The sequence below is a fragment of the Bos mutus genome, chromosome X, assembly GCF_027580195.1.
Source record: "Bos mutus isolate GX-2022 chromosome X, NWIPB_WYAK_1.1, whole genome shotgun sequence".
Lineage (NCBI taxonomy): Eukaryota > Metazoa > Chordata > Mammalia > Artiodactyla > Bovidae > Bos > Bos mutus.
Window position 1 is genome coordinate 115,449,625 of NC_091646.1, and position 15,661 is coordinate 115,465,285.

A 15,661-nucleotide genomic window follows, 5' to 3' on the forward strand; every position below is an offset into this window, starting at 1 on the left:
CTGGTTACTGGCAAAATGAGGTTTTCATTGTTTTACGATGACAGCACTTACTGAATGTGCTTCTTCTCTTGGGTCAACATTTGCTCATGCTGTGTTTTCTTCCTGCCTGCTCCCCAGAGATAAGGGGCAACCCCCACCTGCTGATCAAGTACCACAGTGGGTTCTTCGTGGACGGGAAGTTCCTGTGCTGCCAGCAGAGTTGCAAAGCGGCCCCAGGATGTACTCTCTGGGAAGCATGTAATGTGACTCCTCTGTTGGGCTGGACCCTGGGTACAATGCCCTTTAGGCAGAACTGGCAAATGCCAGAACAGCTCACCAGTTCGGGAAAACATAATGTGCCAGATTGGTCAGCATTGTGCATACCCAGCCTTGAACATGCTATCTGACAAATGAAACATAATTCCAGAGTCAACTGAGTCATGTTCCATAAAATAATAACAACACAAACATCTGCCATTCATTCATGTCACGAGAAATGTTTTTAAAGGGAAATCATAAATCAAGAAAGGAGCTGTTTATTTCCTTCCAAAATTCTTCCTGGTTTAAGATAAACTCCAAAAGAGGAGAATGTGGTGAACATACATCACCATGGTTCATAAACTAACATCATAAACTAAAAACACCAACATTCTTTTAAAAAATATGTCAAAGGATAAAATATAAGTATTGCCATAGATACCAAAATGATGGATGGCCAAGTTTTCAAAGATAAATTTAAAATGACTTGCCATTCTGTATATGTTTGTTGATTTCCTCATAACAACAGAGAAGGTAGTATAGGGTTTGCTTTATGTGCAGATTCTATCCAGAGTTATATTTCTAGGGAAATCTATCTGAGACTTTATCCAGGGACAGGAAGCCCACTGAGTGACTTTGAAGGCCTAATGGAGGGAAAGAATTACACTGTTTTCTGCTCGTGCCCTGTGGAGTCCCATTCTATCACCAGGATACTTACATGAAACAATCATATATTTTAGAAATTTATCATTGTTTAACAACATTAAGCTGTTGATAAATAAAAAGGAGAACTTGTTTTGGTAACAGTTTTACCAGCCTGGACAAAATATGCTTGGATTATAACTAAAGAATTACGTGAGATCAGCTGCATGATAACAACTTCAAGAACTGTAGAACAAACAGGGACATGAAATATTATTCAAATTCACTGAGAATCATGTTAATGTTACTACTTGTAATTTTACAGCAAAATCAGTGACTAAATAGTCCTTGCGTTTCCCATCTCAATGAAACTACACAATGAATATTTACTGATCTTAATTAGATCATATTGCTCTTTATACTCATGAATGATAATGATTCAATGAACTTTACAGAATGCACTGTGCATGGATCTTCCCTCCAGTGTGAAGGCCAGAGAGTAATGTTTCCTTGTAACATTAATCATTAACCCCAGTGTTTCTGTCTGTGGTCGGCATTATTACTCAGCAGGCCAGATTCCAGCTCTGACCTCACCCTAACCTCCCGAGAAAGAGCAAGAAAACAGGCCAGAGAGAGCACTGCCCTGGGATCATCTTCCTGGCCTCTGTCTGCATGGCACCTGCCATGTGTCCTGGGTGCCACAGGCTCTCTGCCAGCTTCTGAAGAAAACTACAGAATTTAGTAGAGGTGTTAGGCTCACAGGCAGTTGTGATATTGTCTATCTGCCTAAGTGTAATTTACTCCCTCAACCTCCTCCTCTGTGAGCTACAGGGCAGCCCACAGGCATATCTACGAGGAAGGAAACAGTTGGGCATCTTTCCAAAGTACATGGCCTAAAGTAAGTTGACCATACACCCCAGTTTGTTTGAGACAGTCTCATTCTTCAGCTGGGGACCTGGCATAATTATTAAAAGCCTACCTATCACCGTCAGAAATGTCCCAGCTTGGTCAATAAACCATACGGCAACCCCACTTAAAAGGCATATACTGGTTTCACACTCACAGACTGGATATCTATCTACATGTGTGAGTAGAAAGAAAAACCAACAATTATACTAAGAACAGGGAGAGGAAAAAGTTCAGGATAGATGTGTTCACTTGTAAATCAGCTATTTATATGCATTGTGTAGGGGCCAATCAAAGAAGAATCAGACACGGATTCTGAATCCTAGGGTCACTGACACTACCCAACGAGATTAGATATCTATTATTCAAATACCAGGTGGCAATGTGGTATAAATTAACAGCTTATAGAATTTAGAGCAACTTGAATTTCTTATCTGCTTGGGAAGATACTGATAATCAATGGTGAAGTGGTATTTGAGTTGGATATCATACAGGAGAGCAACATAATCACTCCAGATGTTGTGTCTAAGTCCGTGTAATCTGGAATATTGCTCACACTAACTAGTTCACTCTTTTGATTCATAACATTGGGTGTTTTATTTTGTTTTATTTAAATTTTCTTCTGATATTACTTGGTTTTACTCTTCAGATGCTGATCTGCACACTGCCCCCAAAGAAGAAAAACACGGGGTTCCCATCTTCCCAGACAGAGTGGTACGTCAACATTTCAATTTTTTTTCACAGTCAGGGTATATTAAATAAACCGAGAGTTGCCAAATTCAAGACTAGAATACATGGGCTTCATTCAGAATGCCCAGCAAGAGAGAGAAGATGTGTGCTATCGCCAATAGCTATGGCAGTAGCAAATAATAAATTCAAACATAGAACCATTTTTATCATGTTATATTTTTTCATTTGATAACCAAGCCTATTTCTAACCTGTAAACGCAAAAAAATGGTGTATGACAGAGAAGTCCTTAAGATGGTATGACATATAACAGGCAGCTATTATTGGCTGGCATTCCTCCTCTACCACCAGCATGGCTAAGTTTGCCTCATGTAAGTGCCCTGGGAAAGGAATGGGACAACACAGGACACAAGCAGAATATAATTCTTTCCCTCCATTATCTTTTCAAAGCCACTTAGTGTGCTTTCTTCTCTGTTCCTGGATGGAATCTGGACATTTCATAGTTTTCCAGTCACCTCAGATGAAATAAATTTTCCCAATTACTAGTAGTCATGAGAATAGCCTCTAAAGTGATCCAGCCAATATTATAATCATATGACTCCAAACACCATTTCAAGTTAAAACTTACCCCCTTCCCTTAGCTCAAGTCTGCATCAGAGGGCAGCCTGCTTTGGGGAAGAGGTCATGGAGAGGCTAAGATTTCTGACCCTTTCAGGATCGAGGCTCAGGAAGAGAAGGTCTAATGAAAAAGAGAGTCATATGTGGCTGGCCCCATCACGATTTGGTAGTGGTGGCTTCTGGGTGAGACAGTTTTCTAACACTGACTCTTTATCATATGGGAGACTTTCACGGGTCTCCCCCTGGGGTGTAGTTTTATGACAGAGCAAATGTCTTGACCTTAGCTCTTCGGTTTCTACCCCTCCAACTTTTTACTGGGTCCATTCACTCATTTTGAGCAGAGTTCCTTTCAAGATGGCTTCCAGCTAACTCTCTCTCAAGGGTGGAGTTGGCCTACAGGAAAACAGAGCCTTGATCTCTCTGCTTAGTAAAATTGTATGTGGTTCAAGTTCACAGTACAGGCTATCCTTCTGCTCTGCTTTCTTGGGTTCAAAGCCGTAACTTCCTGCTTTTAGGCTTCCCAGGTAGGTGTCAGCCTCCTCAAATGCCTTGAGACATATAACATGGGCTCCCAGTAGTTTTCTGGAAGCTCACCTGAAATGAAGAGAGCATCTCCATCCACCCATCAGCTCTGTGGTGGCTTGGGTACTTATTTTCACACACATTCATGCATACTTACTTCTCTCTTTCTATCTAAAGTAAAAACCATATAATTTTTAGAGACATCCCTAGTGGTCCAGTGGTTAAAACTCTACATTTCTATTCCAGGGGGAATGGGTTACATCCCTGAACTACATACTGTGGAGCACAGCCAAAACAAAACAACATATAATTTTTGTAAACCAACATGAAAGACAAAACTAAATCCATTATTGTCACAGGTTGAATTTTGTCTCCCTAAATTCATGTCCACCCAAAACCTCAGAATGTGACCTTATTTGGAAAGAGGGTCTTTGAGATATAATTAGTTAAGGACAAAGATGAGATCCTGGATTAGGATAGATCATAAATTCAATTATTGATGTCCTTATAAGAAGAGGAGGGAACACAGAGAGATACACAGAGAAGGTAGCCACTTAAAGACCTAAGCAGAGATTGGACTTATGATGCCAGAAGCCAAGAATGCTTAGACCCAACAGAAGCTGGAAGAGGCAAGCAAAGATCCTCCCCCTCAGCCTTTCATGAAAACTTGCTTTTGGACTTTTGGTCTCCAGAACTGTAAGAGGATAAATTTCTTTTGTTTTAAACCACTAAATGTGTAGAAATTTGTTATGGCAGTCCTAGGAAGCTGATAGAATTATTAAGGTTTGGGGATTTTATGTTGTTATCAGTGACATTGTTTTTTGGTTTGGATACATGCTTCAGTTCTGAAGCTTGAAAATTATGGCTCTGTAAAACACCTAAAAGCAATGTCCACAACAAGCAAAGGTCAACTGGTGGTTACCTAGGGTCAGTATGGGAATGGGGATTGACTAGAAATTGGCCCAAGAGATCTTATAGGAGTAATGGAAAATGGTAAAACTGGATGGTGGTGATGATTGCTCAACTTGATAAATTTACTAAAAGTCACTGAATCCTATACTTACAAAGGGTGAATACCACAAAGGGTGGCATGTGGTATATAAACTGTGCTCCAGTAAAGTTTATTTTAAACAAATCTAAGAGCAGAGGAAAATTTAGGAGCCCAAACGAGGCATCTAGTCTCTGGTGAGGAATTCTTTGTGAAATGTGCTGAAAATGATCAGTTGGGCAAATCATTGGCCAAGGGTTCCCAAGTCTGTTTTGATTATAAGCTGCCGTAAGTGATCAAGGATCATAGAAGATACTGTGAAAAGCCTGTTTTCCTCTGCTTGTTTTCACCAGATCATTCAGTAAAGGACTTGTTTTACTGAGATGAGGAAAATTAAAATCTGCTCTCTAGTCATTCTGTTTAGATTTCTGTTTTGGGAAATTTCTACTGCATTTATCTTTGGAAAGAAGCACCTCACAGCTCATAAATAGCATAGCTAAAATATCTAGGATGCCAATCCCTGGAAAAAAGTAAAATATGTGAAAAAAATTAAATTCAGATTATATATCTATATGAATTTTTAATGAAGTATAACATGCACTTAGACAAGTATACAAGTCCTAAGTGGACAACTTCATGAATTTTCACAAACCAAACATATCTGTAATAACTCACACTCAGATGGGTTGAGAACATCTCAGAACCCCAGGACCACCCTTATCTTCCCTTTGGGTCACTACATTCCACCAAAAGTAATCACTAGGCTGACATATAATAGCACAGATTATTTGCCTAGTTTTGATCTTTACACAGATGGAATTATAAAGTATATAGTTGTTTATTGCCTATTTTATCATGAGATTCACTCATAGTTTAGTATGTGGTTGCAGTTTATCCTCAATTGCTGTACAGAATTCCATTGTGTGAATATAATGCTGTATGAGTTTCTTATTGCTGCTGTAACAAATTACCACAAATTTAGTGGCTTAAAGCAACACAAAGTTTTTTTCATAATTCTAAAGTCAGAAGTCTAGAATCGGGTCTACAAAGCTGTATTCCTTTAGGAGGCTTTAAGAAAATCTATTTACTTACTTTTTCTAGTTTCTGGGGGCTGCCTACATTCCCTGGCTCCTGGCCCCTTTTTCCATCTTTAGGGCCAGATTGGTAGCATCTGCTTTCCTCTCTGATCTTTGTTTCCATCTTTATACCTGTTCCTTAATCTCTGACCTTCTTGCATCTCACTTGTGCCCTTGTGCCCTTGTGATTATATCTGGCTCATCCCAGTAATACAGGATAATCACCCCATTTCAAGATCCTTAACTTAAGTCGTATCTGCAAAGTATGTTTACTATGTAAGGTGACATACTCACAGGTTGCAGGGACTGGGACATAAACATCTTTGGGGAAAGGGCATGATTTAACCGACTACAGCCACAATAAGGTTATTATTGGGCATTTAGGTCATTTCCAGTTTTTACCTAATTGAAATAATTCTGCTATGGAACATTCTTTTATATGTCTTTTGGTTTCACTATTGGGCATATATGGGTCCTAGGATATGTGCAAACAACTTTCCAGTGTGGTCATGCACTTCATACTCCAACCAAGAAAGTATGAGAGTTCCAGCTGCTCCATGTCTTGTGACTACTAGTTACTGCCCCTTTCTTTCCTATTTTTTTTAAATTTAAGAGCTGATATACTTTGATTGTCAGTTCCCAGCTCATGAATCTGTGCCTCACTGTGATGTACTTGAATCTCTTGTCCTCCAAAGCTGAAGATTCCTAGAGCAGTTCCTATTCTCAAAGTAGATGAACCATCTTCAAGTACCACTCTAGCCCAGTATGACAGTGATTCCAAGAAAAACTATGGCTCCCAGTCAAACATCAACATGAAGTATATTTCAAAAGAAGACTTCCCTGACTGGTGGCAAGTAAGAAAACTGAGAAGGTAAGTCCCAGCTTTCAGTCCAGCTGCACAGCGCGTCAAGTAGGTATTACCGCACTGCCTCAGAGCTGAGCCTCAGCACAGCCTGCACAGGCCATGCATGAGACAGGGCTGCCCTCTCAGAAAATCCTGTGCCTGAGCCAGAAGCCCAGAGTAGTGGTGGCCCCACTGGGACTCAGCACCACAGACTTGCCATTTAGATGATTGAATCTAATGATGTGTACAATACTTGAGCACTTTATTCCCTTTCTTTTCTTTCCTTCTTCCTCCAAATAACCCCACATTCCAGAACACCAAATCTTTAAAATATATCCTTTATCTGAGAGAGCTTAGAGTGGGTAGGTTTTTGCAACGTGCTTTGGCATCACTGGCCAATGCCAAGTATTCAAACGAGGCTGTGGCTGCCTTCTCAGGATGTACACCTTCACCTATAGTCTTCTTTGCCACTTACACTTTTCACTTCACATCTGGGACATTTTTCCTATTTGAAGACATGAGGATATACTACACTTTTAATTTTTTAATGTTTTAGCTGTGGTAAAACAGCACAAAATTTACCACCTTTGTCATTTTGCAGCGTAGAGTTCAGTAGTGTTCATGACATTCCCACTGTTGTGTAAGCTACCTGATTATTGTGAATGTCTGTATTGTATTCCATCATGTGGATAAACCTAAGTGATGCACAACTGATGGACACTCTCCACATGTTCTTAAAAACCACAAAAAGGCTAAATAAATTGCTTGGTATTTTTAAATAAGAGCTTTCTTATGAAGAGCTGAAGGGAAAAAGCTTTGCTAGTGAGCAAGGCTCTTTGGGAAGCTGGGGCTTTCCAGGCTTTCCTTGAACTGCAGCCAGAGGAGCACTTCCTTGTTAAGGAAGCTTGTCACTCTGAAGTGTGATTTTGAAAAAGAGCCTGGGTTGTGAAGGCAAACAGGAAATAGGTCCTACCTTCCAACTAAAACAGCCTTTGGACTTGGAGAAGTCGGCACTGCCTCATGGGCTGCTTCACACACCAAGTAAAAGAGATAAAATGATGGGTGGAGAGGATGAAGAGAACCCTGCAGATCTGTGTGTGTACACATGGAGTTAAAAGGTTCAGTATTTTCAGGACTTTCCTTTGCAAGCATAACAGCAAAGAGGAAAATGACATATTAAAATATATTAATGACAGAATGCTTGCACACATACAAGAAAATCAGAGCAAACCCAGTCAGGATGATTTATTAACCCAAGTTTTCTATTGTTTGGGGTTATTATGAGCCATTATTAAAAACTCTCTTTTGTTTAGGCATCCTATCAAATGACTGCTTTTTAGTGGGCTCACTGCAAGGATGAAAATGTGAAAATGACTCATCAGCTTCAATTTCCAAACCAAGTGACATATATGGGTCACAATATTAAATAAAGCTAAAACATATCCAAACAATTACTTTTGTCATTTAACATTTACAAATAAATATAAATTTATGAACTGTATCTCTCTTTTTTGTAGCAGTGAAGATTTGGCATGCAGTAATCAAAGGGAAAGAAATGTTGTAAATCACAACACCTCAAAGATGTCATGGTAAATCAACTTCAGATATTCTGTTGCAGCCAGGATTTCTTTCATCTGCAGGAAAACTAACCACAGGTGTAAAAATTTTGCAACTAGCCTTTAATTTTAAGGTGACTATAAAACAAACAAATACATGGAGTTTGCTTCTTTGAATCCTGACAGTGGTCTGAATGGATAACTTCCGAGGTTACACTGATATTTCCTACCCATCATACATGATATACACAGGTGTCAGCATGAACACGAACCTACCTATGTGAGCCAGAGGGAAAACAACGTGGTGTTGAGGAACTCTTCTTTGAGAATACCTCTATACACTACCCAAGACTTTCTCTAACTTCATATCACAGCTGCCCCTGAAGCATTTCATCTATTTCATGAGTCTGCTCTTCTGACAGAGTCAAAGAAATCTACATTCCTGGGATCCTCCTGTATCAAGGAGCCAATGTCTTATGAGGCTGAGCATGAGCTCAACTTGTGAGCAACCTTCTCTTCACTTTGCTGACCCCTTCCCAAGTGCAAAAAAGGGAAATCTAACAGTGCAGATTTTATTTATGTGGATAAAAGCAGGGTGGGATTTGACATGGCACTGTGAGGCACTTGGATTATTTCTTGGTATTGTGTGTGTGTGTGTGTATTAACTACGTTTCCTCTCTTCTTAAGGGGCTCCCCTGAATCAAGTTCATCTGAAGAAGAGGAAAACCTTGATGATTATGAGTGAGTTTTGAAAGTCCTCTGTGTTCCTCTAAAACTAGACATAGATATTTCTATTCTATTCTTCTGAAAAGGCTGTATTTACATGGAGAAACTCCTGTGAGGTTCTGGGCCATGAAACTGGAGGATGGGTGACAATAAACTGGGCTGTTACTAATGAAATTGTTGTTCAGTTGCTAAGTCGTGTCCTATTCTTTGTGACCCCATGGACTGCAGCATGCCAGGCTCCCCTGTACTTCACTATCTCCTGGAGTTTGCTCAAACTCATCTCCATTGAGTCAGTGATGCCTTCCAACCACCTTATCCTCTGCCATCCCCTTTTGCTTTTGCCTTCAAATTTTTCCCGGCATCAGGGTCTTTTCCAGTGAGTTGGCTCTTCATATCAGGTGGCCAAAGTACTGGAGCTTCAGCTTCAGCGTCAGTCCTTCCAATGAATATTCAGGGTTAATTTCCTTTAGGATCGACTGGTTTTGATCTCCCTGCCGTCCAAGGGACTCTCAAGAGTCTTCTCCAGCACCACAATTCGAAAGCATCAATTCTTTGGCGCTCAGCCTTCTTTAGGGTCCGATTCTCACATCTGTACATGACTACTGGAAAAACCACAGCTTTGACTAGACAGACCTTTGTAGGAAAAGTGATACCTCTGCCTTTTAATACACTGTCTAGGTTTGTCATAGCTTTTCTTCCAAGGACCAAGCATCTTTTAATTTAATGGCTGCATTTACTGTCAGCAGTGATTTTGGAGCCCAAGAAAATAAAATTGGTCACTGCTTCCACTTTTTCTCCTTCTATTTGTCATGAAGTGATGGAACCAGATGCCATGATCTTAGTGTTTTGAATGTTGAGTTTTAAGCCAGCTTTTTCATTCTCCTCTTTCATCCTCATCAATATACTTCCCCCCAATCTAGATGATCTAAACTGGCTGCACAAATTCTTGGGATTTATTACCTAGCTGACCCCCATCCCTTTATTTTGCTTTGTCTTCATAGATACAGCCTATGACATTTCTGCTGATTATTTCTTTCCTGGAGGCCCTCATCAGGATGATTTTTGAAGGCTCTTATTAGCTTTAAGTCCAATTTTGAAGTTAGTTATGATGCAGTAATTTCACATAGTAGCACAACTGAGCCTTGAATATCAGAGCATTTTTATGTTGGGAGATTCCTATTTCAAGGGTGACCTTATCATTGAACATCCAAACTAGGATACTTTAAGAAGAGGAAGAATGTACTGTTCAGTGTTACACCTGGACATAGGACAAAGACACAGGACCATACAGACATAAAGTGGACTCCTCTGGGCAAGTAAGAATGTGTGCTCACCTCAATTACACAGAGACAGAGTGGTCTTAAGTGGCTGTTAAGGTCCTTTCCAAAATCTAAGATTCTATCATTGGACAACAATTAGGCACAAATAATCATCTCCTGGATTTAGTTGTAGTGTAGTTGCTCAGTCCTGTCTGACTCTTTGTGAGCCCATGGACTGTAGCCCGCCAGGCTCCTCTGTCCATGGAATTTCCCAGGCAAGAATACTGGAGTGGGTTGCCATTCCCTTCTCCAGGGGATCGTCTTGACCTGGGGACTGAACCCAGGTCTCCCGCATTTCAGGCAGATTCTTTAGCATCTGAGCCACCAGGGACTAAGAGGCTGGCATTAAGGAGAAGTGGGAATAACAAGGCACACTGCATCTCTCAGACAACCTGCTACCTGACAGTGACTAAGTCAGTTGGACACTAGGAGAACACATATTACTAGCTTTGTTTTTGTATGAGTTCTGTTATTGTTTCATTGGCTACAAGTGTAGTGAGAGCTTTTTCAAAGTACATGTCACTGCCTCCACTTCCCCTACTTTTACCCTCCAGAAGGCACCTGCTGGAATCATTCAAACTAAGATAAAAATGACTGAGAAAGACCAGCACAAAAATTATCCAAAGATAATTGTACTTTAACAATTGACAAAGATTTAAACCAATGGGAGTGAACCTCTCATCATGGATTTTAGTCTTTAGTATTTAGATGAACTGGAAGGCTTCCTTTGATTCAGAAAGCCCAGCTGTGACCATACAGACAGTCTCTGTCTCCATCATTTCTAGATTCCAAAGTGGGGTGAGAGGTGTGCCTTGGGGAAACAATCAGGAAAGATATGTAGGCCCCACCCCCAGAATCACAACTGGGTGGTGGAGACTCAGGAATCTGAGTTTTTTAAATAGCTCTTCAAGTGATTCTCTTCAGCAGCCAAGTTTGGAAACCCCTGATCTAAGCCAATGCATCATTTTACAGATGAGAAAGTTAAGTGACAAGTTATGCAATTAAAAACTATTCATTCTCAAAATGGAATTCTTTTCTATTGCAGCTGGTTTGCAGGTAACATCTCCAGGTCACAATCTGAGCAGTTACTGAGACAAAAGGTAAGTAGTTTCATCTTTAAAATAGCCTCTAAGAATGTCTTTCTGTTGTTGGGCTCAGAGGGTACCGCACTGCTCACAGAAACCCTATCGTTAATTATACAGTCCAGACATCATAGTGCTAATTGTTCAGCTTATGGGTTACCAGGTCCTTCACATCTAGCCTTCCTCTATTCCCTTTGCTCTATAATAAACCATTCAAAAATTTAGTGGTTGAAGCAAGATCTATGATTCCTCACCATTCTGGAGGCAGCTGGGCCAGCAGTTTTTCTGCAGGTTTTGCTTAGATTCACTCACGTAGCTGCCTTTAGCTGGTGGACTGACTAACAGTGGGGTTAGCTGGGGTAGTCAACCAGGGTGGGTGCCATGTTCCATCTCCATGTGGCTAACTTGGGCTTCCTCACAGCATGGTGATCTCAAGGCAGTGGTTGAAGAGGCCAAGCCTCACAGTTCAGGGCAAGTAAATACGGAGTCTCAGCTTTTGTCATGTTTGCTAATGTCCCACTGGCCAAAGCAAATCACATGGCCCAGCCCAGAGTCAATGTGGGAGGGGACTACCCAGAGCAGGAATATACAAAGAGAAGACTTACTGGGGGCCATCTGCACCTCATACTTCAATTCTGTCACAAAAACCATTAGCACCTAAACCAGAATACAGCAGATGTAATGGGGAGTAAATCTATCGGATTTTGTTACTAGTTGGTAATGGACTTACCAATGGCAAACTCTTTTGACCTACAAAAATAATACTTTGCTATAGTTCAACGTAATACAGCACACCAATTATTTCTTTGAGGGGTTAATAACGAGAAGGTGGTGACCACTATCGAACTCAGTATTTTTTCACATTCACAGTTTTAAAATCCACTTTGTCTCAATCTAAACTTGCTTAGAATCAGAACATTAAGCAAAGCAAGTTGAGCATAAATTTAACAAATGATTTGTTCTGTATCTTTGGTGGTCCAGGGGCATGATATGGTGATAGAAGTGTTAGTCACTCAGTCATGTCTGACTCTTTGAGACCCCATGGTCTATCCATGGAATTCTCCAGGCAAGAATACTGGAGTGGGTTGCCATTTCCTTCTCCAGGGGATCTTTCCAACCCAGGGATCAAACTCAGGTCTCCTGCATTGCCAGCAGATTGTTTACCATCTGGATAGCTGGCTTTAAATTTTATTTCTGAAAGATTAAAATGTTAGGCTTGCACAAACACCAAACAGGGAAAACTATCACAGGTTAAAAATTAACTGGAGAGGAAGAGTTGAGGCACATAGTTCAGTTCAGTTCAGTCGCTCAGTCTTGTCCGACTCTTTGTGACCCCATGAATCGCAGCATGCCAGGCCTCCCTGTCCATCACCAACTCCCGGAGTCCACTCAGACTCACGTCCATCGACTCAGTGATGCCATCCAGCCATCTCATCCTCTGTCGTCCCCTTCACAGGGTAAACCTATAAAGACAATGGATGAGAGAAAGAGGGAAGCTAAACTGGGAGTTCTTTCCGTGCCAACTAGTGGGCAATCTGTGCTGTCAATGACATTTAAAGTGGATCTAAAAGATCTATTTTCCTACCACCTACCAGCACAAGTCATTTTCAAGAATAATGAAAATGTTTTCTGTCCCTTCCATATTCGCCTTTCTATTTAGGGGAAAGAAGGAGCATTTATGGTTAGAAACTCCAGCCAGGCGGGAATGTACACAGTGTCCTTGTTTAGTAAGGCTATGAAGTAAGTATGATGTGGATTTCTTTATCTTCTTGTGTATGTTCTTTGAATATCCTGGTCATTGGGTCACATTTTGCGATAAGACCCCATCTTTCAACTCTGGAATTTGGAATCAAAGTATTTCTGTTGAATGTGACTATTTGTAGTTGCCTTCCCCCACCCCCACTACTTTCAAGAGGCTGTTTTCTAGGTGATTCGCTCCTACCCATTGCAGGCAGCAGAGTATTGCCCAGTATACGGACTGCCTCAGGAAACGCTTGTTAAAGGAATCCTGCATTATTCCCCCTTGATTCATCCTGAGCCTAGAAAGAGAGAAAAATAGCAATGGCACCTCTCCACTCTTGGTTCTAGCCACCAGCCGAACTGAGAAACCTACCCCAACGTCTGGTTTTTAGTAAGTCTTTCCAGTGGGAGCAGGAGGTTGATTCAGTGTAGCAGTGTTTTCACTGATGGCTCCTTTCTAGGATGCTGTCCTATTGGTGGGGTTAAGAGTTCCGGTGTGAAGCTGCACCTCTGAGTCCAAATCCTGACTCTGCCATTCCAAAACATTAGGACATTAAGCAAGTTACTTAATTTCTGTGCCTCAACTTCCTCATCTGAAAAGTGGACATAATAACAATTATTATGTTCTATGGATGAAATGGATTAATTCACATATTGGAGCAGAACAGTGCCTGGCACATAGTAATGTGTTTACTATTATTATTGTTGTTTGGAAAAAGTAATATGAGCTGCCTCACTACTTCTATCCCAACACTTAGGTGTATATAAGGCCCCCACAGTCATCTCAAGCAAGCTGTCATCAACATCAGGATTCCCCTCCAGAGTTTTATAAGCCACTTTCCCATTGGTTGTTAGCCTTTTTGTTCCTTCTAAACATCCTGTGAAGCAAACAGGAAAGCTGTTTTTACTTGCACCATTTTACATGAGAGGATTGTGGTTCAAACAGAGCTTACAAAGACCCACCCTCAAAACTAATAAATGACCCACTTGAACCCAGATCTTCAACAGCTGAGTTCATGTTCATGTTCTCTCAACCATATCCCTGTGTCTTTGCTGAAATCTGGTCAGATCTTGATTAGGACCATTTGAAAAAAAAAGTCTACGTTTGCGACCCTTTCTTAATGGTTGGATTGAATGACCTTGAATGACTGAAGGGCCTTGATGGCTTCTCGATATGCCCTGTCTCATGCTGCATATATGTATTTTTAAAATAATTAATGTAAAAGTTATTTTATTTCAGGAATGTTTTCACAGAGTGCCGACTTCCAATTTGAGATAACAGCATGCACCATAAACATCCGCATGGCATCTTTCACTGCTAGAAGCCACATTCCCGGTGCACCTCATGCACAAAGTTGCAAATGTGGGTGGTGACTCAAGCCAACCCAGTAAGGAGGCAGAGAAGGCCTGGATCACTGAATATCAAAATCTCTGCGGCCCTCAGGCCCTCCAGTTTCAGCCAAATCTGATGTCAAAAGTCCTCTTAGTTAAGCTTCTTGACACCAGATTCATTTTTGAAGGTGGCTAGGGAGAAAAAAATCAGCAAACAGATGAGAAATCAAATGAAAAGAATCCCAGTGAATGACTACAGAAGGCTTCTTTTATGAAACACCATCAGTGGGCTGAATTTGATTCTAAGACCAAGAGCCAATGAGCCATTTGCAACAAGAAAGCATCCTTTCTCTTTTTATAATTACAATTCTAGTAAGGGTGGTATTATAGCAATAAGAATATATTAATAGTTTTTTATGTGCCAAGTATAGTGCAAACTGATATGGTCATAATCTCAACTGAACTTTGAAATAACTGGATGAGGTAACTAGCCAGCAACAGAACTCTACTCAAAACCCAGTTCTAGACTGGTGTGTGTGTGTGTGTGTGCACGCGCGCGCACACATGCACTTAGTCACTCAGTCATGTCCGACTGTTTGCAACTCCATGGACTATAGCCTGCCAGACTCCTTTGTTCATGGGATTCTCCAGAATACTGGAGTGGTAGCCATTCCTTTCTCCAGGGGATGTTCCCAACTCAGGCTGAACCCTTGTCTCCTGCATCTCCTTCATTGCAGGTGGATTTTTTACTGTCTGAGGCACAGGGAAGCCTGGACTGCCATGCCATACTCTAAAATCTAAGACAGGCACATCATTGCTGGTTAGCCTAAATCAACATGCATCAATTCACCACGATTTTCTACAAGTAGAGCAAAAGAAAAAGAATGTTTTATGTGGAAAAGGTACAAGTTCACAAGAGGAATTAAAGGCTGTTCCCACCCACTCCATCCTGTACACTCCACTCCCAAAAGAGCCTCCACCCACAGTCTAGTGACCATTTTTTCCCACATTTTAATCTCCATTATTATCCTAAAAGAGAACTGATATTTCAGAATAATGATCCTAAAAACTGCAGGGCTCTCAATCATCAAAGGAAGATGGCTGCTTTATACTTACTAAGGGAAGAACCGTACAGAAAGGGGGAATTTTATGATAGGTGAATTCTGTATGAGCACAAAGGATCCACTGAGTTCAGAGAGGAGCTCTCTTACATAATTATGGCTTGTCATGTATACCTTCAGAAAAAACACTGGATGTCGAGACTGAGAAACCGTCTCTGACTTTCCTCTCCAAAATTTGCAAATGTACCTAAGAAAATGATTTAATCATTCTTTAATCAAGCTTCAGTTGTTGATTTAAAACATCCTAACATTCTTTCTTCCTTA

At 40.8% G+C, this 15,661-nt stretch overlaps 1 protein-coding gene across 3 annotated transcripts in view; it reads left to right on the plus strand.

Annotated features, from left to right (window-relative positions):
• BMX (BMX non-receptor tyrosine kinase) overlaps nt 1-15,661 on the plus strand; it is a 46,235-nt gene that overhangs the window by 15,510 nt on the left and 15,064 nt on the right. For 2 of the 3 annotated variants that reach the window (XM_070365798.1, XM_005903112.3), the window contains exons 5-11: nt 118-237; nt 2,435-2,499; nt 6,373-6,548; nt 8,039-8,110; nt 8,765-8,818; nt 11,168-11,222; nt 12,865-12,944. In XM_070365798.1, coding sequence (XP_070221899.1) covers nt 118-237; nt 2,435-2,499; nt 6,373-6,548; nt 8,039-8,110; nt 8,765-8,818; nt 11,168-11,222; nt 12,865-12,944 — 622 coding nt within the window. The remainder of the gene's footprint in view (nt 1-117; nt 238-2,434; nt 2,500-6,372; nt 6,549-8,038; nt 8,111-8,764; nt 8,819-11,167; nt 11,223-12,864; nt 12,945-15,661) is intronic. The other variant, XM_070365799.1, reaches the window with a different exon arrangement.